This window comes from Panthera onca, chromosome F2 (assembly GCF_046562875.1).
Source record: "Panthera onca isolate mPanOnc1 chromosome F2, mPanOnc1 haplotype 2, whole genome shotgun sequence".
NCBI classification, from domain to species: Eukaryota; Metazoa; Chordata; class Mammalia; order Carnivora; family Felidae; genus Panthera; species Panthera onca.
Window position 1 is genome coordinate 48974955 of NC_138356.1, and position 26598 is coordinate 49001552.

Genomic DNA, 26598 nt, shown 5'->3' on the forward strand with positions numbered 1-26598 from the left:
TCAGCTGGAATTTTGAGGGGGATTGTGTTGAATCTGTAGGTCAATTTGGGGATTATTGCCATCCTACCAATATTAAGTCTTTCATCCATGAGCATAGGTTTTTCTAAACTCCAGTTTCAGTTACTTCTGAAATTTACTTTGTGTTTTAGCTGAAGATGGGTGTGGGTCCTTGATAACTTTTTGCATTTTGATTAATTGGCAGAATCAGTCTATAATCCCCTTGACTCTTGGAATACAGAGCTTTTAAATAGGTAGGGTTTAGGTGAATAGGTACAATTTTGTAAAATACAGAATTTTGGAGAATCTTAGAAATGTGTATTTGATTGAAGCTTTAAGGGAACTTGAAGTCTGTGTAGAAGGATTTCCCATGTATGCTATTAGGCTTTTGTGAATCGATAGAACCACCGTAATGCAATCTTTCTGGTAATAGAGGCAAATATTGCCTCTCTACATTGATTTAACATACCAGCATATAGTAAGTAAATAGACCAGAAGATATACTGATGGTCTTTAACACTGGAGGCAAAGAGGCCAATTAGGAGACAGGTTTACAGTAGATTAGGCAAGAGATATTACAAGCTTCAACTGAGGCAAGACACTTGGCATAAGAATTAGTAAAAGGATGAAAGAAAAAGTAACAGCACTTTATGGTTACCAATTTCATGTATTCATGGTAGGGCAAATGTGAAAGTAATTATTGATGATATTCTCAGCGGACTGATTGATAGTATGAATCATCTCTTGGTTTCTGGATTACACATTTTTAGTTGAGGAAAACTCTTTGTAGTTGCCATTCCTGAGATGATGGTCTTCCCTACAGTCCCATCCCCACATTACAGTTTCAGGTGATGACAACCAAAGAAATCTGAAGAAGGGAAGTCCCTGAGAATGTAATTATCAACACTTACTTGGATTCTTGTTAATCACCTGGGTGGCTCTATAGGTCTTTCTTTAAATCGTCATTGGGATGTCCTGCATATTGTTTAAGGTTTGTTCACATTTTTTAGGGAAGGAATCTGGAAAGTATTTAGGGTAAATGCAGTCTGTTTGGTCGTGGAATTAAAAGTTGCCTGTGCATTTTGTCTCCTCTTCTGCACTGTTATGCAACTTGTCTTCGTCAGTTTTCCTGAAACCTTTGAAGAATTTAAAAATCTGTGGTTGTTAGACCTTGGTAGAATTGACAGATGTTAGCTTTTTAAGTCTGAACATTGTGATAATGTGGAGTAAATTACAGTTTTTACTTACCAAGTAATCTAATGATAAGAGCAGCTTTTGAGGTTACCATGTGTACTCGGACATAGATAACTTTTGTGGAGATGCACAGGGAGATTGTGAAGTTCTCAATTACACATTAAGTGTATAAACTTGACACCAGTCTGTTCTACACTCTTGAACTATTTCTGTGGCAAACATATGACCATTTTTGCATGTTCATAGTAAATGGTTCTGTTTACAAGATGCTTGGGAAATTATATGGGAATAATGGTTTGTCTCCTTTGAAGGGATAAGTGAATTTTGGAGACATAGCCAAATGTGTGTACAAATTCGAGTTGAAGACTTAACAGCTTTATCATTTTTTCTGCAGTTCTGCTTGATTAGGTTTGAGGTCATTCAGCATAGGATTTTTTCTGGGCCTTATTGGTTCATATTGCATGGAGTTTCTTAATTTGTCTACCAGTTTACTCTCCCTGCCATTGAATATATGGTCCTCAGATGAATTGTCAAAAACCCTGTTTGGACCGTGTTATACTGTACTTCTCTGTAAAGTCTGACCTCAGAGGCTGTCTATCTGCAGTCTGGCTCTGGGCCACCTTCCTCGCCCCCCATCCCCCTCTCAGCACGCTGGGCAGCCTGGATTCCTCATAATACTGTGAAGGCCCATTGGCTTTTCTGCCTCTCTTGATCCTGACTCGGAGGGTGCCCTGTAGCAAGAGTATACTTTCTCCCCATCTAATCATCCTTTCAAGACCATTCCTATCCTTTATTGCCCTGCTCATGAGTCATTGTGCTTTTTTTTTTTTTTTCTTTCTAAAGTTTATTTTGAGAGAGAGCACGCAAGCTGGGGAGGGGCAGAGAGAGAGAACCCCAAGCAGGCTCCACGTTATCAGCACAGAGCTCGATGCAGGGCTCAAACCCATGAGCCGTGAGATCATGACCTGAGCCGAAATCAAGAGTCGGACACCTAACTGACCGAGCTACCCTGATGCCCCAGAGTCATTATGACTTTTTGATTACAGTAGCTGAAAGTGATCCCTTTTTCCTTTATGCTTCTCTTCTCTGTAACCTGGTAATCTCAGTTGGCACTTAACCACACATTGCTTTGTATTTAGTCATTTGTATTTTTTGGTATCTTTTCAACTCGATATTTTGTCTTGTATACTTTTGTATCCCACCTCCTAGGGCCTAGAGGCAGACATGGAACCAGAGAAAGAACACCAAAGTCCAGACACTATGTTTCTAGTCTCAGCTCTGCCATTAGCTGCTTTTGTGATTTTGTGACTTTTGTGACTAAGTCATTTATTCTCTTTATACTTTGGTGTCTTTACTTATATAAAATGAAGGGATTGATAAGGTAACGTGTAGGTGCCTCAGTAGTTAACGACACCATGGTTTCTCTTTAGCGTTGTTCCTAATAGTTAATAGTAGTTAAATAGTTAAATAATAGTTAAGAAATAGTTAAAAGTCTACTTTTACTGAGTTCAGCTTTGCATGTTACAAAATCTTGGTCCCTTCTATCCTTAAAACATTACTTAAGAAGTTATAACCCATTTGTTCTGTATTAAATAGATACATGTAAAGGGATATATAGTCCAATTCATGTGTGTATGTAGTGTGTTCATTGTGAAGCATGGAATTTAGGTCTTTTTCCTGGAAACGATTATTGATTTTTTTTTTTTCCCCTCCCAAGGGTGGTTAAGAAAGTGGCTCAGTATATGGCTGATGTATTGGAAGATAGTAAAGATAAAGTTCAGGAGAATCTGTTGGCCAATGGAGGTAAGCTAATGTTTCAAGATTTGATACTGACTTGTATAAGGTGAATGACTTAAATATAAAAACAAAAAAAGAATGTAAAAAAAAACTATAGATAAGGATATTAAATATAATAGAAAGCCACTAAAGATAGGATTATTATTACTGAATTTGGTGATATTCTAGTTACATCTTGTCCCCCTTAACATTTTGTGTAAGACAGTCTTACATACATAGTAGATAATACAGCTTATGACATGGATGTCACGTCCTTCTAAAAGCAATATTATAAAGATTTACCTGAGTTCTTTCCTGGAGCCAGTTGTTAACTCACATTCACAGTGTTTCTAGGTTATGTGTCTCAGCATTTTTCCAGCTGAATACTTGTCTTCTCTAGCTTTTGTATTTAATAGCATCCAGCTTCTAAAGCCTTGGAATAAAAATTTTTAATTTTAGTGCAGGGGAAATACCTTTCCCCTCAAATTTGAATATGGCATTTCTTTATCTTAGTGCCATGGAGTAGTCTGCTACTGACCTCTCTGTAGCTGGAAGCTAATAGTTTGCTTGGTATAATAATGACTTTGTAAAGATAGTTTGACCTCACTGTTGTCATTTGTACTTGTATTTGGTGTTCTTTATGAAATGACACTTCATTTTAATTCAGGCTCATCTTTAGTGCTATGTCATTATAATAAGAAGTAACCCTTTTCTTTCATTCTGTCCTGTATTGCCTACTGTGATGAATGTCACTGTTGGGATTTTGTTACATTAACATTTGTTGAGTTGAGAGTCCTGGAGTATCATGGGATGTTGAGCCATGATTCAGCAAAAGACCTCAAGGGAAAGTGAAATAGAGAAGTTTATTACTCACGGGTCCTGTGGGAGGGGGCACCATACGGGGAGATCAAGGTCCAGGCAGAGAGTGGCAGGACCTGGGGCACATGCCTTTATTAGGGTCTGCGGGTGGAGTGCTTTGGGGTTCCCAGGCTAAGTTGGGGTTGGTCAGTTCAAACCAAAAAGAGTAGGGCTTTGGCAAACTTTGAGGGGGTCATGTCTTAGGGAGAAGGCCCTGGGCAGTGGGGGAGAGTGTTTTGTCAGTGGGAGTCTATCAGGAACTCACATTTCTTGCCACTCTGCAGGCTCTTACCTAGAACTGCTCCCAAGGAAAAGGCTTCTGTCATTTCTAGTTCCCTGTGGGCCACTTGGCCACACAAAATGGATGCCGAGGCAGCAGTATGGAGTAGTTTGACTAAGAGTTAACTGTATTTAAAAAAATTTGTTTTAAATTTTATTTATTTTGAGAGAGAGAAAGAGAACAAGCAGGGGAGAGGCAGAGAGAGAGGGGAGAGAGAATCCCAAGCAGGCCCTTTATTGTCAGCGCAGAGCCTGACGCAAGGCTCCGTCTCACGAACCGTGAGATTATGACCTGAGCTGAAACCAAGAGTTGGATGCCTAACCCACTGAGCCACCCAGGTGCCCCTGATGTACCAGTTTTTAAATATCTTCATTCACGAATGGTGTTTTCTTCTCTGCTTTGACCACTGGCTAACTCCACTCCAGTTTTTCAATCTTCTAGCAGATGGAGGCACTCGTATCTTGTTACATGGCAGTTTTATCTCTACCTTTATTCGGTCCTTGCTTTTCGTTTGCTTTCCCATTTGTCCAAGACTGCCTCACCTTTTAATTTTATCATAATTGTAATATACATTTTTATACCCCAAATCCTTTGTGGAACACAATAGGAAGCAGATTTCAAAATGTTATTAAGAAAGGACATGCTATATTGTGATGATCACCGAAGAATTGCCATCAGACGTAACTGATGTACCAGTTTTGAAATCTTTATTCACAAATCAGTATAGTATGGTGAGTTTGAATGCCATATGTAGGATAAAACAGATTATGAAAAGTATCACACTTACATTGAAACTATTATATTACTGAATCATCTGATATTCTACTTCCTGCAATAACTTAATGGACCCAACTCTACCCTTTGAATGGACCAATTTTATGATTTTCCTAGAAAGTTTTGAGTTGAGGATAGTTTCTTGCTGTTTCTTTCCATGATCCAAGGCTTCAGACAAAATCCTTGGAAACAAGCAATTAGAACCCAGTCTCTCCAGGATCAAGGAGAGATAGGAGTGAGGAAAAGGACACCTTATCGCTTTTTAAAGGCCCTCAATTGCTATGCTTTGCAGGATATGGGGGAGCGGGGTGCATACTGGAGGAGGAAAGAATCAGTCCCAACAAGCACATTGAACATTTCTGGACTGTCAATATTAAGAATGAATTTCTAAAACACAAGTTCGTAAACAGAAGCTTTCCAGCTAGCTGTTAACTGAAATGCATATGCAATATAGTCAAGGAAGTACCGTGCTTACAAAACCACAGACATCTTATTTATCTCTGATTTTAAAATAATTCATTCCCTTATTGGGTGAGCAATGGAGAAAGTGGTGTGACTGCAATACCAGCTGGTGCTAAGGATTTCAGTGCTTCCAGAAGATGCAGGCTAGAGAACTTCATTAGGCACCGGAGGGGCTCTTTTCTCTCGGCCAAGATGCCCCCATGGAAGTCACTTTTGAATTTTCGTTTCAAGCTTATATTGTGCAAATTCTAGTCTTGGTTGAGGATAGTCTCCAAAAGTTTCTTGAGTCACTCTCCGGACTCTCTCTTTTTCGATTCTGTTTTCATGAATGGTCCTTGAATCCGTGTGCATGTCCAGCTCAAGGGTTTCTTGTAGAGGCTTGGTGGAGTTGTGAGTTTCAAAGGTCTGACTATACTGTTTGAAAACAATAGCCTTCAGAGAGTCCAGATACTGGCTTCTGAGGTCCATTTTCACAATCTTATGGTGATTGCTAGCCCCTGTCAGTGCCTGACCCAGAAGGGGTATATTGCTCTTCAGGTGGCAGAAGGAAGTGAAGGCGTAGGGAGTCTGGGAGTAATACAGCACACAAACAGGTTTGTACTGGTTTGACTTTCTATGCTGCGTTCCCCAGTCAATTCAGATCCGTACTGCATTCTCCTCAGCGTCTCTGAAGCTGACCCTCACATTTTTTAATGCTCTCCGAAGAATTTTCTCAAATGAACTTTTGAATTGTTCCGTATCAAAAAAGGTCAGCGTCTTCACCTGGTTCTTTACTCATTTGAAAAACATCCCAAACTTTCTGGTGCCGATGAAATTGAGTATAAATGATGTCTAAAAGGGCTGTGTCGTGGAGACTTGCACACTTATCTCACAGAGCAGAACCAAGTCCTGAACGAGAGATTGCTTTCTCTGCCGGAAGTTTACGGTCTGCAGTTGATTTGCAGACAAAAAATCCCAGGCTTTGAGGATTTTCATCATTTCAGTCATTGGGATTTTCAAGATGGTCCTCATGATAAACGTGGCAACAGTTTCATCCATCTCTTTGGCAGTTGGAACATGTGGCGGTCGTGGAAAAGTCGCCCCACAAGCCTGGGATGTGGCTTTCTCAAGGTTCCTGCCACACTCAAGGGCCTGATCCCACACTGCGCGGGTCTCTTAACAGTCGGTTATCTCCAGCAGTGTTTCTTCTCGGCCAAGAGTTAACTGTATTTTTAATTTAGTGTTTCTCTAACCTCATTTCTTCTCCTTGCAAATAATAGATGCTGAATAAATACTTAGTAAAACAAAAATTTAGTGATTTATTCTTGCTCTTTGTTACAATAGTGATCCTGACCTAGTTGTTTACTGTTTCTGTTAATTTGGGTTCGGGGCAGAAGGGTAGAAGGTAGATATGTTAAGTTAGGATGCATTTACTGATCTTGTAGGTATTTGATGAACTAGGACATGCAGTCTAGTAGGTGGAATGGGGATTGACAGTCCACCTGGGTGGCACTGCGTGTGCAGTTGCTTTTAGAAATAGCATCCGTATTGACCCCTTAACATTAATGTAGGAAGAAACTGAGGAGAGAAGGATATTTTGATGTAAATTATTTTTGCCAGTTAGCCATTTGGTCTCCTTGACCTTGATCCCATTAGACTTGAGAAGTAAAGTCATCTTGATTACTGAACTTTCCAGGGAGTAGTTGTTGAGTGTCTCTTTGGCTTTACATTTTTTATTCTTTTCATTTGAATGTGAAAGGGCCTGTGTTTTGAAGATTGTTGTAAAGACTCCTAGAAACGGTTGTTAACCTGGTTTTAACAGGTTTATTTTCAGTTTATTTGGGTAGGCTGGCAAAGAAAGAACATACTTGCATCAAATTCTACTTATTGAGGAGTAGTTTCTTAATCTTTGTGTCTGTTTCTCCTACATATGAGGTATATCATGGGTATGTGCATATTCCATTTATTAAGTCATCACGTTAGAAGGAGCATTTATAAATATAAAATTCTGAGTAAGAAGAGATCCAGTCAGATGACAAAGTAAAAATGTTGATTAATCCATTACTGAATATAGTTCCACATTTTAAAAATCCGGACTCTCCAGCAGTGATGACGTTTTTACTGATTTTCTCGATGCAAATTTCAGCATTAAAATTTATTACTGTGTAGCAAACTATGAACGTTCTATTGCTTCTCAGTAATTAATTTATTTCCCTATTTCAGTTGACTTGGTTACTTATATAACAAGGTTTCAGTGGGACATGGCTAAATACCCAATCAAGCAGTCCCTGAAAAATATTTCTGAAATAATTGCCAAGGTAAGATAAAAAATGACACAGGTAGGACACACTGATTCATAGTGGCTTTATTGATTTTATAAGTATTTAGCTGTGAAATACTGTTTAGGTTTTGAGAAAGCAACTAAATTATATGTGACTGATAGAAATAGGAGGTACCATTACTACAACTTTACCAAAAAAGAAAGATGTTAAAAAGTGTTATGCTTTCCAGTGTACATTATCCAAGTTGTGTAGTTTACTTACTTAAGTGGTTAACTTAAATATTACATCAACAGTGTTTAAGTAAGGAAAAAAAACTTTAAAATCCTGTAATTATTACTGATACAAATTTTAAGGGTTAACTGAGATTATGTAGAACAGGAAATTGGAATCTATTAAAGATTTAGGAGTCATTCAGCTAGTGATAATGATTACTTTGGCATGTTTACATACAGTACTGCTTCAGACATTAAACTTTATGGGTTTTCTGACACCTTCAGACATTCAGTATTGACCCTCGACACAGAAAAATGCCTGTATTCATGTACACATGATTTTATGTACGGTTTCAATGAGTACACAGATCCTGAAGCTCATCCATGAACTCACCGAGTTAAGAGTTCCTTTTATATTACAGTCATTGAACTTGACAGAAAATATAAAAGTCTTACCTGAAACTCCAAACAAGGCAGATAGACAAGGATCTATTAACTGTTTGTCAACATTCTGACCTGACTGAGATGAAAAGTGGAGTTTAAATTCCTTGGACAGACTTTCCTTTTCCTAGCTTTCAGTGACTTTGAGTAAGTGCTGTATAGTTAAATATAAATGAGTAGATTATCAAGGATTTTAAAGCTGAGGTAATCATTATAATATAATGAAAATGAGTAGTTTGATAATATAAAGTGGTGCTCTTACTATGATTGAAGTCTCCTTATTTTGGTCCAGTTATCAAGGATTTAATCATCATTTTCTGATACTATTATAGATGAGGAAATAGGCTCAGAGAGGTGAATTGACTTACCGTATTGCCACACAACTGATAATGGTAGAGCTGAATTGAAACTCATTCTTCAAATGTTAAATCTGCTGATTTGTATGTTCTCCCTACATTGTTAGTAGTTTTAGGACTCTTTTTGAAAAATCAGCTTCTGTAACATTTATAAATACATCTAACCACAATTTTAATTTAATTGAAAAAATATTCTATGTAAGAACAGTGGCATTATGAACAATAAAACTCTGTGTAGCTTCATTACTTTTGGAAATTAATCCTTCAGCTTTGTGAATTTAAAGCTTTTTAATTAATAATCTCTATACCCAGTGGCTTAGATTCCATTTATGGTTTAAGATGTAGTATCATAACAGTAATTAAAATATATGTGGACTAAAACATTATCTTTAGTAGAAAAGATTCATGTGGAAATTACCAGGGTTATTAAAAATGAAGGAAGTTATTTTTTTAATCATCTTTTAAATTGTGCTTTTACATCAAAAAGAATGAAATCTTGCCATTTGCAACAATGTGGATGGAGCTAGGATGTATTATGCTAAGCAAAATAGGTTAATCAAAGACCAAACCATATAATTTCAATCATGTGGAATTTAAGAAACAAAACAGATGAACCTACGGGAAGGGGGAAAAAAGGAGAGGGAGACAAACCACAAGAGACTCTTGACAATAGAGAACAAACTGAGGGTTGATGGAGGGAGGTGGGTGGGAGATGGGCTAGATGGCTAATGGGTGTTAAGGAGGGCCCTTGTTGTGATCAGCACTGGGTGTTGTACGTAAGTGATGAATCACTCAATTCTATTCCTGAAACCAATATTGCACTATATACTAAAATTTAAATAAACGTTAAAAAAAAAAAGTTGTCCTTTTAAAATAATAGTTGTTACATCAGCAACTAGTGGTATTTGTTTTTTAAAGTGTTCAGGTACAGCTACTTTATTTCTGTTAGAAAAATTTTGCTTATTTTTCTTTTTCATTTTTAAAGGGAGTGACTCAGATTGACAATGACCTGAAATCTAGAGCATCCGCATATAATAACTTGAAAGGGAATCTTCAGAATTTGGAACGGAAGAATGCGTAAGCATATGTGAATATTAAGAATTGGGCAAGTGCTGAATGAGCTATTGTTGGGGTTTAGTGAATTCCAGTTTATTCTATTTCTATAATTAAAATGGTGTTTTTTCACTTCACGGAGAAAAATTTATTAATTCAGACTAGTCAAAACAGATGAAGCTGATTTATTCTTGTTTTATAAAACTTGTGAGTTGGGTCCTAATTTGTCCCTTGATCCATTTGTGTTTTCACTGAAAGATTGCCTAAAATTGTTTCAAATTGAATCATAGTTTAATTGCATAGCAATCACCTGCTGCTTGAAAGAATTCTATCAAAGAATTCTATTTGAATTTTATCAAAGAATAATTCTATCAAAGAATGTAATTTGTCTGTTTATCTGTTTTCCAAGTTTAGCTTTTTTACATGTTAGATTTTCCAAAAGTAGGACACGTTTGTTTTCTTGATCTCATTGTAGTATGACCACTGCAAGTGTAGCTTTAAATGTTTAACTATTCAAGTTACACATTCATATTCCAGAGGGAAAGTTGGTTGGATACTATCAGTGGTACAAACAGGGCAAGTCACTTTCATTATGAAATGTACTGGGAGACCAAATGAAGACTGATTTGATTATTGGGTTAACTAACCAAAATTGCCTAGGATCAGATGATACCTGGGGAGAGGGAGGAAGATCAGAGATTGTCCTTAGATGATGTAATTTTGTAATTATGATGAAATAGGTTTTAATTGGTATACAATGAATAACACTTGCCCAGTCAAGGTACTAGATATGTAATCAGGAGAAGAGTTGAATTATAATAATTAAAGCAAACACAAGGGGAGATACTAGAGGCAAATACTGATAAATGGTAGCGTTTCTTTGATAGTGAGGGTGGGAAATACTCAGCTAAATTTAGTCTTCTTACAAAGTAGAAACGTTACCTAAGACTAATCATAATCAGTCTCTTGAGGTGTACATATAGTAGATGTGAATGTAATTAGCCTGATACTTCTTATGTTATGGAGGCATGATCAGCCTGATTATTTTCTTCTTACTCCTCAGAGGAAGTTTGCTAACTAGAAGTTTAGCAGAAATTGTGAAGAAGGATGACTTTGTTCTTGATTCAGAGTATCTCGTCACATTACTGGTCGTGGTTCCCAAGTAGGTCTTTTAATTACTTTTGCTTGTTAAAATATTAAAAAAATGTTAGTGTCTGATACTGTAATTTGAAGTTTTCCATAGAACTCAATTGTAAAGGGAATATTATTACGTTGTCATTCATTCCATCAACTAACATGTACTCAGGTGGCACGTAAGTAGAATTTAGTTCATAATCTGATAATGGAGACATCAATTATAAATTGAGATTCCAAATCAAATTTAGCAGCTTAGTAGAGTTGGCTTATTTAAAAATTAAATAATGCTAAATTATTAGATTTAAAAAAAAATATAGATTTTAGATTTTTCTATAGGAGGAAGCTTTTGTTTTTCTGAAAAATCTTTTTTTTTTTTTTTTTTAAGTTTATTTATTTATTTTGAGAGAGAGAGAGAGGAGGAGAGGCAGAGACGGGGAGAGAAAGTACAGAGCTTGAAGAGCCCAATGTGGGGCTCAAACTCACAAATCTGTGAGATCGTGACCTCAGCTGAAATCAAGAGTTGGACGCCTAACCAACTGAGCCAGGCAGGTGGCCCTTGTGAAAAATCTTTATGATTGGTTAGGATGAATTAAGCCCTTTAAGAAGCAAAGGATAGATTAGATCTGGGGTTGGCAAATTTTTTCTGTGAAGGGTCATATAGTTCATATTTTACACTTTGCCAGCCATAGGGTCTGTGTTACAGCCACTCACCTTTGCCATGTCGACTTCGTGGTTGTAGCTGAAAGCAGCCATACACTGTACCTACAGAATGGATGTGGCTCTGTTTCAGTAAAACTTTGTTTACAAAAACAGTTTCAGGCTCTCGGCATAGTTTGCTGGGTTAGATAACCCTTTGAAATCTTTAGATTAGGTCTTCTGTGTTAATTAACATTTGATCATTGTTAATAAAATGAGGCCTTTCGATACTCATAGGAAGAATTAGAACTCTGTGTGCATGTGTGTCTATGAGAGAGAAACACTTAATGATTTCACTTCTGACTTGAACTGAAGTCTTGCTATCAGGGAATCTTTGGAGGATCCAAACTGAGGTGGAAAAGTTGGGGATTCTTCACAGTATCGGTGTACGAATTCTTCCTTTGCTGTGCTCTCCATTTTTTTTATCTGGTTACGAAATGGGGAGTATTAGAAAATGATGCCTCCTGGAAAGGATGGGAAAGCACCTCCGTTGAATTTACTGTGGCTACACTATCATCTGACTTCTGCTTTTCTCCCCTAACTTCAGAATACTATAGAGCACTGATTTTTTATAATAAATTTCTGTGTGTCTATGTTTTTATGCATGTAGGAAAATAACCTTTGTGCAGATAAAAGATTTGTCTCTGTTTTTATTGAAAACTTGTGTTTAAAATCAGACGTTTTTATAGTTTTCGCTTCGCTATTATTGAAACCTAGGACCTGGGGCACCTTCCATGATGAATTAGTCACCATCCTGACCTATAAATCCTGTAGTTCTTTATATTGCAAACATAACCTTCTCTCCCCACACCCCCAAAATCCGTTGGTCTGTAGAGAAAGTTGTTGCACAATGTTCTGTGGAGCATGGTTTACTGTCACTTAATTTACTCAATACTTCCTGGTACTTTGTGCTTTTGGTAAATAGTTTGATCCAGCCCTTCATAATGGCCAGTGAACAGAAATGATAGTGACTTCAGTATGGCCTTTGAATTTATTTATTTTTAATGAGGTAATGCATTATTGACTCTGAAGTTTGAAGGTAATTTAGAATGTATACTTTGCTTTACTACCTTTCCAAACTTAGTTCTAGGATGTGCCTCTTTTGCAATAGTTACTGGATGTAAGAGAGTGGTGAACTGTATTTCTTGCTTCACTGCTCACTGTATTTGAAATTCATTCTCAGTAGGAAACTTGAATTTTGTGTGTGACATAGATTTGAAGTATACTTTAGTTGAATTTCCTGTTTGTCCCATATTTTTTTCTGTCTCAGCATGGCAGGAGGTAAGACTTGTTTTTCTTTTCCACTACTTACTGTACCTTTTTTGCAGGTTAAACCACAACGACTGGATTAAGCAGTATGAAACACTAGCTGAAATGGTAGTTCCAAGGTCTAGCAAGTAAGTAGTAGTCTTTGTAAAACTTGTTGCTTTCCTAGAATTCCTTTTATAGTTGGGATGTTGGGTTAGGAAATATCTTTTTACCTTTTCTTTGTGGTAAGTTTATGGTTTCAGAACCATCTTTTTCACCTCATAAATAAGTTACGCCAACTCTAGTTATCACGATCATAGACCTGAAGGGGATTTTGTACAATATGATTGACTCACTCATGTTTATAGGTGTAGAAGTTTGAGGCCGCAGAGGTGAAGTGATTTGCCCAGAGTCGCACATGTCATTAATGGTAGGGCTAGAATTAGAACCTGGGTCACTGGTGTGGTACTTTTTCTGCTGTGCTGTGCCACCTTCTGAAAATGTTTTGTCCGGTATTTATTGTATACCTACTATGTGTCTGCCATTCATTTCTCTTGCAAAGGAAATGTACCAAAATGGCTGCTAGAGTACCATGTTGTTCTGTAAATACTCACCATCACTTTCCAGTGAGCATAGAGACTGTGTAATCTGTATTTTCCATTAAAAATTTTGCATTTTAAATTTATAGATTAATATACATTATCTAATTTGATATTTACAACAATTCTGTGAACTGGTTGGAGCAGTTATCGCTCTTGTGGATAAAGAAGTAAAAATGCAAGAAGAATTAAATAGTTACCTAAGGCATATGGCTGCATTTGGCTGTATTAGTGTCCGGTGACAAAGTTAGGACTAAAAGTCAGGTTTTTTAACATTAGGGCTCGTACTGTTGACGCTACCTTGTCATTTTTTTCCTGTGTTCTATCATTCCACGTGAGATGTTCTCCGAGGAAGTATTAAATACAGTATATATGCATCGCCCAAGGATTCTTTTGTGTGGATACCCCTCAAGAGGTGGCAACATGTGGTGAGAGGAAGGTATAGCAGATAGTAAAGAAGTGGTATTAGTGAGATTGGGCCCATGAAGTATTTGCTTTTCCAGTTTTTATATGGGAGGTACCTTAGTATAATAGAAAGAGTACTGGACCCAGGGATTTGAGTTCTATTGCTGGTTCTGCTACCAACTTGCTGTGTGACCTGGGGTAAGTCTTAATTTCTCCGGGCCTCATTTTCTTTGTAAAAAGAGCATAGCACCTTCCCAGTACACGTTATGAGGTTGTTTTAAGGCTTGATAAGGTATACAAAACATGAGGTCATATGATTATCGTAGTTTCATGAATGTTGATTTTTTGAGAACTAAACCACAAACCCCTGCTCATCACAAATTTTTTTTTTCCCCCATTTCGGGGAATACCTTCTGTTCACACACCAGCCCTTCGCATGGCAAACTGAAGAGCAAGGTGGTGTCTTCATATTAGTTTTCCACTGAAGGACAAATAACAACTGCATGTACCTTTGTACTCTGTAGGTCATTAAAGCCAAAGAGGTTGACTTGGTGTCCAAGAGGCAGGGGAAGGAGGGGGACTACGGACCCAGTGCATATGGAATGCAAGTTGTATATATGCCAGGCCTAAGGTCCAGAGGAGTGGTGTGGAGACACGTTTCCAATTTACTCTGAAAGAAGGACTCTAAAAATATTACTTCAGAGAGTTGCATCTTTTGAAGATTAATTTAGTAGTTTAGAGGAAAAAATGCCAGGTGGGAATGGTTTAGTGTAGACAACACCTGTCTTCTGAATGACAGATGAGTACTCCCTGACCACCAGTCGGTGGAAACATCTGTTCTACCTTTTTCTCAGTTCAAAAGACATTTGGAACCATTGCCGTGAGGCTTAGCTTTTTAAATTTAGTCCGCAAGAACAGCAGCATCTCAGCCAGCACCGTGAATAGCACGATTCACTCATGGGGGACAGACAGGCTGTAGTGGGTTAGTCTGGAATTTTGTCCATTGTTCAGGAAAGAACTCTAGGACTTGATGCTGGTTTTTTTTTTGCTGATCATAGTAACTAACATTTTTGAGTAGCTGCTGTGTGCTAGTAATTTTTCTAAGTGCTTTATTTTTAAGTCATTTGTGAGTAGTAATGCATTCACTTGTCGCTTCTTGGTACGTAAGTCCTTACTTGGGAGCAGTGAAGAGGAGAGTGGAATTGTGAGGTAGGAGAATGGATTGAAAAATACTGTCTTCAAACCTGAAGGAAACAATGTCACTTAAAAAAAAAAACCCTTAGAATCTTGCTGTCTGCAAAATTTTCTACTTAACTCTTAAAATTATTGCAGACTTTGAGCCATGCCACTGTTGTGTAGATAAGTGTAGGGATGCGTGTAAATGCCATGCAAAGTTACGGCCAAAGAAGTGGAGGCTGGCTGCTGTTCTGCTTCTTGTTGGAAAGCCTGCTCAAAGAGAGGTGTTTTTCACCACCTAAGTGGTACTTAGGGTTACCACTTTTCTTTTTTACGTACTTCTGCTTGTGAAGATAGTCTGACCAGGTCCAATTGCTAGTTAGCTTTGCCTTTTCTGTGTTTTTGGAAGCAGTACCACAAATGCATTGGTTCTTCACTGAGATTGGTGTTCAGGGGGCTAGAGGAACGTAGCTAGGAAAGCCTAGAAAAAACTTGTGCAGAGAAAAGTTTCCTTTGGGTTGTATAGCTGGGCTTGCAAAGATAACTTTTATGAAGAAAAGCAGGAGAGATGCCCCTGCAGTGACATGGGAAGATTGGTTAGGGGACAGAGAAGATGGCAGGTCTGAGTCTTAGGAGTGAACTAAGAAATCACAAGTGGCAGGCAGAGTTCAGTGAGCTCCAGAAGCACGGCCACTCACATGGGTTACTGAAAGTGCCGTGAAACACCTGGAAAATGTTGACGTTTCCTTCAGGCCTGGTTACATCTGTGTGAAGATAGTGCTGCTACTTCTATGTAATAGAACTAAAAGAAGGGAGTGTGTTTGGGTCATTTATTTGAATCTAGTAGAACTTAGGCAAGCTGAGTTAAGCCAAACTGAGCTCCTTTTTAGGCTGTTCCTGGCCAGTTCCTAGCCAGCATCACATCTGGGAAGTGTTATGTCCATGTTTAATCATGAAAAGATGGTACTTTCTTACCTCTTTCCTCTCTTTCTGGTTTTCATTTTGTTTCTATACCTTGGTCTCATATATCACTTAAGGTCACTGCTTGTTTTGGCTTGGTTTGAAATCCCTCCAGCTTCTGGCTTGTCAGCTCCCTGATCCCTGCCACTCACAGATCTCCAAGTCCACTTGAGTTTTGCATGCTCTTCCCTTGCCACATCCCTGACTTCTAGAAAGGCTTTACTTTTAGAAAGGCTTAAACCTGTAATCCAGCTCTTGACCCAGAGCCTTCTTTCTGGTTTTTTTTTTTTCACTGTGACAGAACCTGCTCTTTGACCTTGTCCACATCTCCAGTCCACCCCTTTACCTTGACATTGTTGATTTCTTCCAGTCATGCTGCTTCTCCTGCTGAACCTGGACTCTGAAGTCATCACTTTAACTGTTGTCCTGCGTGCACCATCGTCTCTGGACCCTGTGACTTCCTGTGACTTCCTCCCCTCATTAGCCTGTAATGCAGCCTCCTGGCTTCTATGCCTGAATTGCATGAGTGAGACAGAATGTGGTAGCCCTGAGTATTGGCTAGTGGACTTGGACTCTTCTGTCTTAGTGGGACAACCTGTTCTTCTGTCAGTGCCTTTTCAACCCCCCCCAGGGCTCTGGCCTCTGCCTGCGGCTTTGGGACCCTGAAATCTCCATCTGTGGCCTGGTGATCCCCATAGTTTCAGACTTACACGCCTGGATTTCTCGGGCACTGCACATGTCTGTACGTCGGTAACTACAATAGGACATTGTCCCCCCAACCTCAGCCTCAGTCGCCCATCTCCCTTGTGTGTGTGGGAGCAAGATCTGCCTAGTTACCAAACCAGAACATGGGAGTCCTTCATTTCGAACTCTTCCCTCTCCCTCCCCCACCCCCGGCCCACCCCAATTTAACCAGCTGTGTTATTTCTACCATCCGTAGCATTTGGTTGAACCATATGAAATTGCTATTTTGTAGGTCAAAAGTGGTCAGATACCAACAATTCATACAGGTCCACCCACTTACAGCTGTTCCTCCCCCTCTTCCCCTCCTCCCCCGCCCCTCACTCCCTCAGCTACTAATACTGCTTTAGTTTAGACTCCCATCTCTTGCCTGGCCTATTGTAATTGCCATTATCTGGGCTCCTTATCTCCAATATTTTCTTCTTCTCATCAGTCTCCTGCATTGCTGCCATTTTCATTTTTGTGGTGTACCAGTCTGTTACTGGCGCATGTGTGTACACACACACACCCCCTTCGTACCCTGTGTTCCAGCTACACTTCTTTCTGGCAGTTCCCCAAATGCACCATGCTGTTCCACACCTATATGCGTTTGCATATGGGCTTCTACTGGCATGTTCTCTTCTTTGCCTGTCTTTCAGACTTCCACTTGGCATCACTGCTTTTGTGAAACTCTTTAATATTCTCTGAGGTAAAGTTGGTTTTTGAAATTATTTTTTTAATGTTTATTTATCTGAGAGAGTGGGAGAGGGAGAGGGAGAGAATGAGTGGGGGAGGGGCAGAGAGAGGGGGAGACAGAATCCGAAACAGGCTCCGGGCTCCACGCTGTCGGCACAGAGCCCGACGTGGAGCTTGAACTCATGAACTGTGCAATCCCCAGCTGAGCTGAAGTGGGACGCTTGACTGACCGAGCCACCCAGGTGCCCCTGAGATAAAGTTATTAATTCCCTTTTTGCTCCTGTATGTCACATATATCTTCTGATACACTGACAACTCTGTATCATGTTACTTGTTTCTTTCTGTTTCCTTTATTAGACCCGTGTCTTGAGGTCAGAGAACCACTTTGTCTTAGTTTTGTTCCTTTTTTTTTTTTTTAAGTTTAGTTTTGAGAGAGAAAGCACAAGTGAGGGAGGTGACAGAGAGAGAGGGAAAGAGAGAGAATCCCAAGCAGGCTCCACACTGTCAGTGCACAGGCTGATACGGGGCTTGAAACCATGAGATCCTGACCTGCGCCGAAATCAAGAGTTGGACACTTAACTGACTGAGCCACACAGGCACCCCCTAGTTTTATTCCTAATACGTAGCAAGAGCTGTGCACCTTTATAGAGAGACGCAGTACGTGCTTTTGTGGTGGTGGTGGTGTGTGTGGTTTTTGTTTTGTTTTTGAGGCTGAGTACATGTTAAATGATTGAAAGTCCATTGTACCAAGGACACGTGGTTGGTTTTTTTAATAAGATTTTAAGAAATCTCTTTCCTGGGGATAGGAAGGAAAAGCAAATAAATGGTTTCTATTTATTTTTTTCTTCATAAGGTAGCACAGCAGGATTTAGTCCTAAAATAAGACTGAATTTTTATCGTGGCTCCCTTCATCATAAGGATTTTAAATACAGCAAACAACTTCACCGTGACCTAGGTCTCTACATGACAGAGGAACCTGCGTAATAGACACCCTGCTCATGGTCTCAGAGCATGTCAGACATCAGGCGCTTTTGAAACGGTCTTTAAAACAGCAGAGTACCGTATGAATTTAAAAGATTACTGTGACAGTGGTGGGATATTGTTAGGGGTCTGTAGTAGCCTGTCAGGTTGGATTTGGATTTCTTTTGATCACAGTGTGCATATTAGAGTCAAGCCTGGTAGACCAGAAGATCATTAAAGGTTTTTTATTAAGTTCTGTCCACTTGGTAGCTGCCTTGCTTTGGATTTGATAGTCACTGGGAGCAGGAACCTAAGGGTAATCGTTTTGAGAGGGCACCTTTCATTTAAAAAAAAAAATTTTTTTTTTTTTAAATTTTATTTTAAAGTAATCTCTGCATCCAATGTGGGGCCGAATCTCACAACCCCAAGATCAAGAGTCACACGCTCTGCCGACTGAGCCAGCCAGAGAGGGCACCTTTTAAAAGGAAGTTTAAATGTTCTAAATCCGCAGTAGCTGGGTTTCTGTGTCAGTGATGACAGTGGCCATTCCTCCCAGAGGCATCTGCTGGGCCTATTGCTGGAGAGGAAGACTGAGAATCAGTGGCTTCAGTTCTTCTAGCCATTCTGCATTAAAGCATTGTAGTTGCCTCCTGAATTAACTGCCAATCAGGCAGTTCTTAGACTTCCTGGAAAAACTAAACTTGTCCCCCCCCCCCCCACCCCCATATTTAGTAAAATATCTTTGAGTTCCACAAGCACTCCCTCAGGTTTATAAAACCTTTTTTTCTGATTTTAGAAGTACCATGTTATAAATAAAAACTAAACAAATAAAAAAAAACCCCCCGATACAGGAAAGATAGAAAGGAGAAGAGACCCCCCCCCCCCCCGACCCGCCACCCACCACCAAGTGATTCTCTTGCCCCACCATCATCACTGTTGGAACAATTCAGTGTATAGCTTCATAGACCTCATACATGGGATTCTGTACATAAGTAGCTGTAGGTAAGGTTTGAAAGCCAAATCAGGATCATAGTATACATGAACTGTGAAGTTTGCCTTTCCAATCAGTGGGTCTTTCCCCCAGGCATTTCAGATGTATATGGTAGTTAAAATTTCCCCATCGTGTCTAGAAAAGTCATTCCAGTGATGTCCATGGGAACTGTGACTGGAGGAAGTTCTGATCTCGCTGCTGGGATCTTCTAGAGCCTAGAAGGAAGCCCTGAGATGCATAAAAAAAAATCTGAGATGCGTCAGAAGTTGTTTAGACCATTGCATTTGTCAGTTTTTGAGTTAAGATGTGGAGGGAGACAAAGGAAAGATCTGTGGTAGCAGGTACTGGCAATGCAGAGAGGGTGGGCCAGGCCTCAGTGGGCTGGGTTGGGCTGGAGAGAGAGAGAATTTGTTTTCCAGAAGAGAAGAAGGTACTTATTAGCAAGAAAGCAGGGAAACTCTGGAAATAAACTGGCTCCTGGTTTTGCCTCAGCCGGCCTGGCACTGTTACAGATTGAAAAGCATGGTCCTTAGAGTTTGGACACTTCACTTGAGTTAATGTTGGATTTTGTTGGGTTAGAGAGAGGTAAATGTAACATAGGGCTGTGAAGGCATTGTAAATAAAAAATCGTAAACACAGATGGTTAGCATTGAGGTGGTTTGGAAAGAAGGGCTGCTGCCCTTTACTGTTCCTCCTCCTCCTGTTTGTGAAGTCTGCCCTCAGTGTGAAAGAGAGGAATAAATATCAAACTTTAAATGGACTTTTTTCCCCCATAGTGTACTCTCAGAGGACCAAGACAGTTACCTTTGCAATGTCACCTTGTTTAGGAAGGCAGTTGATGACTTCAGACACAAAGCCAGGGAAAACAAGTAAGATTATTATTTTTTGATTTTTAATTTGTTGATTACCTATATACACAGAGTGGACAATTTTGGTTTTCTCCCCGCTCCCCAAAATTTAGATTCATCGTTCGTGACTTCCAGTATAATGAAGAGGAGATGAAAGCAGATAAAGAAGAAATGAACAGGCTTTCTACTGACAAGAAAAAGCAGTTTGTATGTGTTGTTAATATTCAATATTATCAGTGTTAAGCAAAAGAAGAGGGCAGCACTGCTTTCTTCTTTTTATTTAAAAGAAAACTCTGATTTTACTTTTCAGACACTTGGTTTTAGTTATTTTTTCTATTTTAATAGTTTTTTTTTTTTTTTTTTAAGTTTATTTATTTATGGAGAGACAGAGAAAGAGAGATTGACTCCCAAGCAGGCTCCACGCTGTCAGTGCATTGCCCGACGCAGGGCTCAAACTCATGAACTGTGAGAGCATGACCTGAGTTAAAATCAAGAGTCATATGCTTAACCACTGAGCCACCCAGGCGCCTCTGGTTATTATCTCTAAACAGACTTCGATCTGTGAATAGTTATCTTGAAATCATACCTTTAATTATTCCATCTAAATCCCTACGAGTGATTATTTTAATTAAATAGTATTCTTTCTTTTTCAGTAAGAATTTTCACTTGAGGCAAATTTTTTTAATGCCGCAATCTTATACTGAAGCAATTGGTATTTAAACCACTGGAGAGTTCTAGTATGTTCTGGGCAAAATGGGGAAGGGGGATAGAATTGTGAAAACGGAAGATGGTGTCAACTTCCTTGCCATCTTTGAAGTGCTGGATTATTGTGAAGACAAAAAGCTTGTCTGGGAGGGGAAGAATGACTGAAAATGGATTTCTCTTGAAATGGAAAAAGAAATAAAAGCAAATCCCATTTGAAATTATTCCTAGGTACTTTATAAACCATATCATCTCATTTGGGATAAAACTAACCCTAACCAAGTAATGCCCAGTAAAACCAACTTGTTAGGAAGGACCAAAACCCTTTTAAAGAACAGATATTTTAACCAAAGATTTTTCACTTTGTCTTATGATCCTTTTTCCTTAAATTAATTGGTTGGTACATTGAATGAGCCTAATATGTTGTCTAAATAACTTAGCTGAACTTATCATGTATGTCTTTTAAGTATTGAGAGGCAGTATTGAGTTATTTGAAAGCTGTTTCTTTGAAGAAGTATTTTTATTTAATACTGGAAATCATACTGAATACTTTAAGTTCAAAAACAACTTAATGTAATCGAATCTTTAAAAGTTTGGAATGTGCAGAGAGGTTTAAGAGATCTAGATGAACATCCCTGATTTTACAAAAGAAAAAATTAAGACCTAGGGATAGGTATTAAATGATTTATTGCAGGGCGCCTGGTGGCTCACTCGGTTAAGCATCTGACTTTAGCTCAGGTCATGGTCTCACGGCTCATGAATTCATCCCCGGCTTGGGCTCTCTGTTGTCAGCACAGAGCCCACTTCAGATCATCTGTCTCCCTCTCTGCACACCCTCTCAAAAATAAATAAACATTTAAAAAAAAAAAAAGACTTATTGCATAACTTTTTATCCTTGTTCCTGAGAAGTTGTTTGTAAATTGAATTCTATTTTAAATGTCTGAAATGTATTGCATAATACATCCAGGTTTTTGTATTTTGGTTTTCAAGCATAGGGCACATCTGTATTCTGTATCAGTTTAAATTACTTTCATTAAAATGTATGTCTTTTCCTGTGTAGTGAGTAGGTTCTGTGAATTTTAGTGTCTACTGAGGTAATAGAGTAGTGACTAACCCTTTAATTTTATTGAAGATGAAGCATCCAAGATAATGAGAACATTTTTAAAACATTTTTAAAAATGAAACATTTTAAAATTTGTTAAATTTAAACAAATTTAAAATTTGTTTAAAATTTGTTTAAAATGTTTTAAAATAAAACATTTTAACATTTTAAAAACATTTTAAAAATGAAACATTTTTAAAAATGAATTATAATGTGATTTGATTTTCTTGTAGATTCTTACTAGATAGTCACTCCTTTAAAAATATTTGATTTGTTGGGCGCCTGGGTGGCTCAGTTGGTTAAGCGTCTGACTTCAGCTCAGGTCATGATCTCCTAGTTCGTGAGGTCGAGCCCCACGTCGGGCTCTGTGCTGACAGCTCAGAGCCTGGAGTCTTCTTCAGATTCTATGTCTCTGTCTTCTGCCCCTCTCCTCGTGTGCTCGCTCTCTCTCAAAGAATAAACATTAAAAAAATGTTTAAAAAAAATAAAATAAAAATATTTGATTTGTCTATTTTTAATTGCCATTTCTATACTAAATTTGTGGTAATTTTTTTTCCTTTTTATAGGGACCACTTGTACGGTGGCTGAAAGTAAATTTCAGTGAGGCGTTTATTGCGTGGATTCATGTGAAAGCGTTGAGAGTTTTTGTTGAGTCTGTCTTAAGGTAAAGAAAGTTAATTAAGAAACTTGAAATTGAAGGGGTCATAGGTCCCTTTACATTGGCCTCTTTGTTATAACACACAGTCCAGTGATGGGAAATTGCAGCCGAGAAACCGAAGGGACAGCTATGAGGGAGAGATCGGCAGTATCGCACGTGCATGTTAGTCTTGTCCTTAATACCAGGATTAGAAAAAGTGATCCATGCTGCTGTACTCCCTGATTCTTTTCTTGTGTAGTTAAGCTAAAAGTAAATTATACACTATTTAGCCAATGTTTGCTTAAAAGAAGATCTTTTGTATGTTTTATAGGTAGTTTAGTACACAGTGTATTGGTGACTTATTTGAAATCATTGTTTCATATTAACCTAAAATATTTTATTTTGAGACACTTAAAAATCTCAATCATCTTGTGATCCTCTGTACATTTTGCTTATGTTAGAAATAGTTCAAAATGCTTGCCTGTAGCCATGCTCACTCTTTGTAAATTTCATTGGTTTTTCAAGATGTGAGTAATTATGTTTATTATTATGAAGGTGTCTACTAAGTGTACATATTATTGCTATTTGCTGGGATTCATAGATTCATAGATTACCTTAGAAACTGAAGAGTAATTAAAAATAATTCCTAGTAGACAATTGGCTCTCATTTTAAGGAAAGATTTCTAGTGGACAGTGAGGACCAGAGAAGATTTGAGTTTCTTTGTATAATTAGCTGAACTTGCAAAGGTGATCATTAAAATGAGGTACCCTCTCTCTATTAACTGTGATTAAAGAAGAGTATGAGAATATTTGCTTTGAAACAAAAGTCTGTTTATATGTTTACTTGTGTTACACACTACACGTTTGCTTCCTGATAAGGTATGGCTTGCCCGTGAACTTCCAAGCAATGCTCCTTCAGCCCAATAAGAAAACAATGAAGAAACTAAGAGAAGTATTATATGAATTGTATAAACATCTAGACAGCAGTGCGGCAGCTATTATTGATGTAAGTACTTATTCGGTATTTTATTAGAGTAGGAACTGGAATTAATTTCAGAAAAAATTATTGGAAGGAGATAGAAAAGGGATAGTAAATATCCTATTATTTAATCTATCTTTTTTAATTGCTTTGAGATTCTCCATTAATTTGTTAGCTAAACATAGCAAGTAATTTACATTGTTTACTGTTTTATACTAGTTAGAGCAGTGCTTTGCTTCTAAGCCAGTCATTATCTTGCTATAGATCAGATGTTCATAGCTGTGGAAATAAAGAAGCAACCAGTGATACACTTGTTTACAAAAGTTAATAAATGGCAGAGAAGAAGAAAATAAGTAGTTATTTTAACTGTATTTGGTAGAAGTAGCGAAGTCAATAGAGGAGCATTTTAAAGGGAACTGTCAGTTTTCTAAACGGGTGTCTTTATATCTTCTTTTAAACAGAGGATATAAACAACATACGTGTGTTTTTGGTATTGCCGTTGTTTAAAATTGTAGTGGGCTTTTATTTCATATTTTTTTATTTCAAATACCTTGTTGATTTTCTTTTCGTTTTAAGGATGGTAGTATGTCACTCACATTTGCATTAGTTAGAACCCATGGAAAGTCAGTTTTTCTTGATAGAAGAAAATGAAGGAAATTACTTACTACATTATCAATAAAAAATGATGTCCAACTATTTGATACATAATTTCCTACCAGTGTATTCTTAAAACATGCATAAATAGTAAGTGATATCAGGGGCGCCTGGGTGGCTCAGTCAGTTAAGCGACTGACTTTGGCTCAGGTCATGATCTCACAGTTCGTGAGTTTGAGCCCCACATAAGGAGGGCTCTGTGCTGACAGCTCAGAGCCTGGAGCCTGCTTTGCATATTTTCTCTCTCTCTCTCTCTCTCTCTCTCTCTCTCTCTCTCTCTCTCTCTCGTCTTCCCCCGCTCATGCTCTGTCTCTCTCTCCTTCAAAAATAAATAAAAACATTTTTAAAACATTTAAAATAGTAAGTGATATCATTAAAATTATGCTTGGTTTACTTCTGTTCAACATTTTATAAGCCATATGTCCCATAAACCCAATATCCCAAACCTGAGATTTAAAAATTTTTTAAAATTTTATGCATTGGTAGGATTATGGTTAAACACCTACAGGCTTTGGAGTCAGTGCTTAAATCTGGCTTTACTACTTACGGTGTTTCCTCATTGGCAAAATAGGAGTAATAATGCCTAACTCAGATTAAATTAGGGTAAACATACAAACTTAGCCCACAGTAGGTGGTCAATAGGAAGGTGAATGGTAATACTTAGTTTGTTCTTTTTTTGATTTCTGTAAGTATTTCATTGAATAATTCTGATTTTTTCCATAGGCTCCTATGGATATTCCAGGCTTAAACCTGAGTCAGCAGGAATACTACCCCTATGTGTACTACAAGATTGATTGCAACTTGCTGGAATTCAAGTAAAAAAGAGCTCCTTCCCAGACAATCCTGTCCTTGTGTTGGTGTATTCTAACAGAAATAGGTTACAGTATGACAGTACTTTTAACTCTCTATTGTCCTTTGCTTGCTTCTGACCCCCTCTCCTAGGTGAGTTCTTCTGTAGTGGTCCATTTCTCAGTATTTTCTTGTTCAAGGAAAATAGATGTCTTATTTCTTTTTATTGATCAGGTCTGTAAATGTGTACTAAAAAAAAAATCAGAGTTTATTTATAAACAGAATAGTTTATTTAAAGACAAGGTCTTTCCTCATTGTGGTATGCATTAATTCCATTTGTTACTGTTGTGCACAAAAACCTTGTTTACAAGGGAATGGTAAACGTTTATACCATCTTGTTCACTGTATTTAGTAGACATAACTGTTTAATAGTGACTGAATCATGATGTAAAGAAATGTGACAATATTCAGGTATGTGCTTTCTGAATGTTTCAAATTACAATCTGTGAGCACTGTTGACACCCACAGGAGAGAATAAAATGACCTGTGCAAAGGTGCATTGTGGTGTGTGTAACTTTGGAAGGTGACAGTTGAGTTTGCGAGTTTGATAAATGATATTGTAGCTAACTTGCTGTCCCACTTGCAGGGTTTTGTTATGTATGGAGTGTCGACCATTTGTGTCTGACTCAGGTATGATTTAAGTGTGCCAAATCTGGGTCCCAGCACAAATGTAAAGATTATTTTTCAACGTATGATGGATATTTACATTTGGACACTAGACTTTGAGTTCGCTCAAATTAAGAGAAGGGCCAACTTTGAATAAAGTATAGCAAAACTGTGCGGTTTCGGTCATTTGTGTTGTGTAAGTCCTTGTTTTACAGGTTTCCTTTTTTTTTTTTTTTTTTTTTAACGTTTATTTATTTTGGAGACAGAGAGAGACAGAGCATGAACGGGGGAGGGTCAGAGAGAGAGGGAGACACAGAATCCGAAACAGGCTCCAGGCTCCGAGCTGTCAGCACAGAGCTCGACGCGGGGCTCGAACTCACGGACCGCGAGATCATGACCTGAGCCGAAGTCAGCCGCTCAACCGACTGAGCCACCCAGGAGCCCCCACAGGTTTCCTTTTTAAGATTTGTGATAAAAGGCTTCATTTTGACATATATGTCTTTGATGACATGGTCTGAAAAGAGGCAGTGTTAGTTTTAAAAATCTCTGAAATGGTGTGACTTAGTTTCACATCCTGAAGGAACTTTTAGAAGCGGGTTTTGTGGCAGTGCGAGCCTTCCTGTGCACTCCCAGGCTTGCACATGGGAGAGAGAAGTTTCTGTTGTAAGGGCATTTCTAACCTATTCTATTCCTTCTAGAAATTAACCTTCCAAATACTTTCTACTTCAAAAATTTATACTGTTATTTCAAGAGAAATTAACTTCAGATTCAGACTTTTGTAAAGTAAACAATGAGAGGTGACCCTTCCTGCCTCTCACATTTCTTCTTAAGGAAGTTTTTGTGTATTCTTCCAGGCCTTTTACTAGATTTCCACAACGTGTATATCACACACATGCCAACACTTTATTTTTAAATAAAAGTAGGATCAGACCGCATATATTCTGTCACTTGCTTTTTTGCTTACTGGTA

The 26598-nt window shown here is 38.2% G+C and overlaps 1 protein-coding gene and 1 pseudogene across 1 annotated transcript in view; one reads left to right on the top strand and one right to left on the bottom strand.

Annotated features, from left to right (window-relative positions):
• Window positions 1-25803, top strand: part of ATP6V1C1 (ATPase H+ transporting V1 subunit C1) — a 47588-nt gene extending 21785 nt beyond the window's left edge. The window contains exons 4-13 of the mRNA XM_078441597.2: window positions 2909-2994; window positions 7544-7638; window positions 9597-9688; window positions 10728-10826; window positions 12826-12894; window positions 20029-20121; window positions 20214-20307; window positions 22471-22568; window positions 23421-23547; window positions 24898-25803. Of these exons, the coding sequence (XP_078297723.1) occupies window positions 2909-2994; window positions 7544-7638; window positions 9597-9688; window positions 10728-10826; window positions 12826-12894; window positions 20029-20121; window positions 20214-20307; window positions 22471-22568; window positions 23421-23547; window positions 24898-24993 (949 nt within the window). The 3' untranslated portion in view covers window positions 24994-25803. The remainder of the gene's footprint in view (window positions 1-2908; window positions 2995-7543; window positions 7639-9596; window positions 9689-10727; window positions 10827-12825; window positions 12895-20028; window positions 20122-20213; window positions 20308-22470; window positions 22569-23420; window positions 23548-24897) is intronic.
• Window positions 5370-6427, bottom strand: LOC132664380 (centromere protein N pseudogene; annotated as a pseudogene).
• Window positions 25804-26598: the final 795 nt, after the last annotated feature.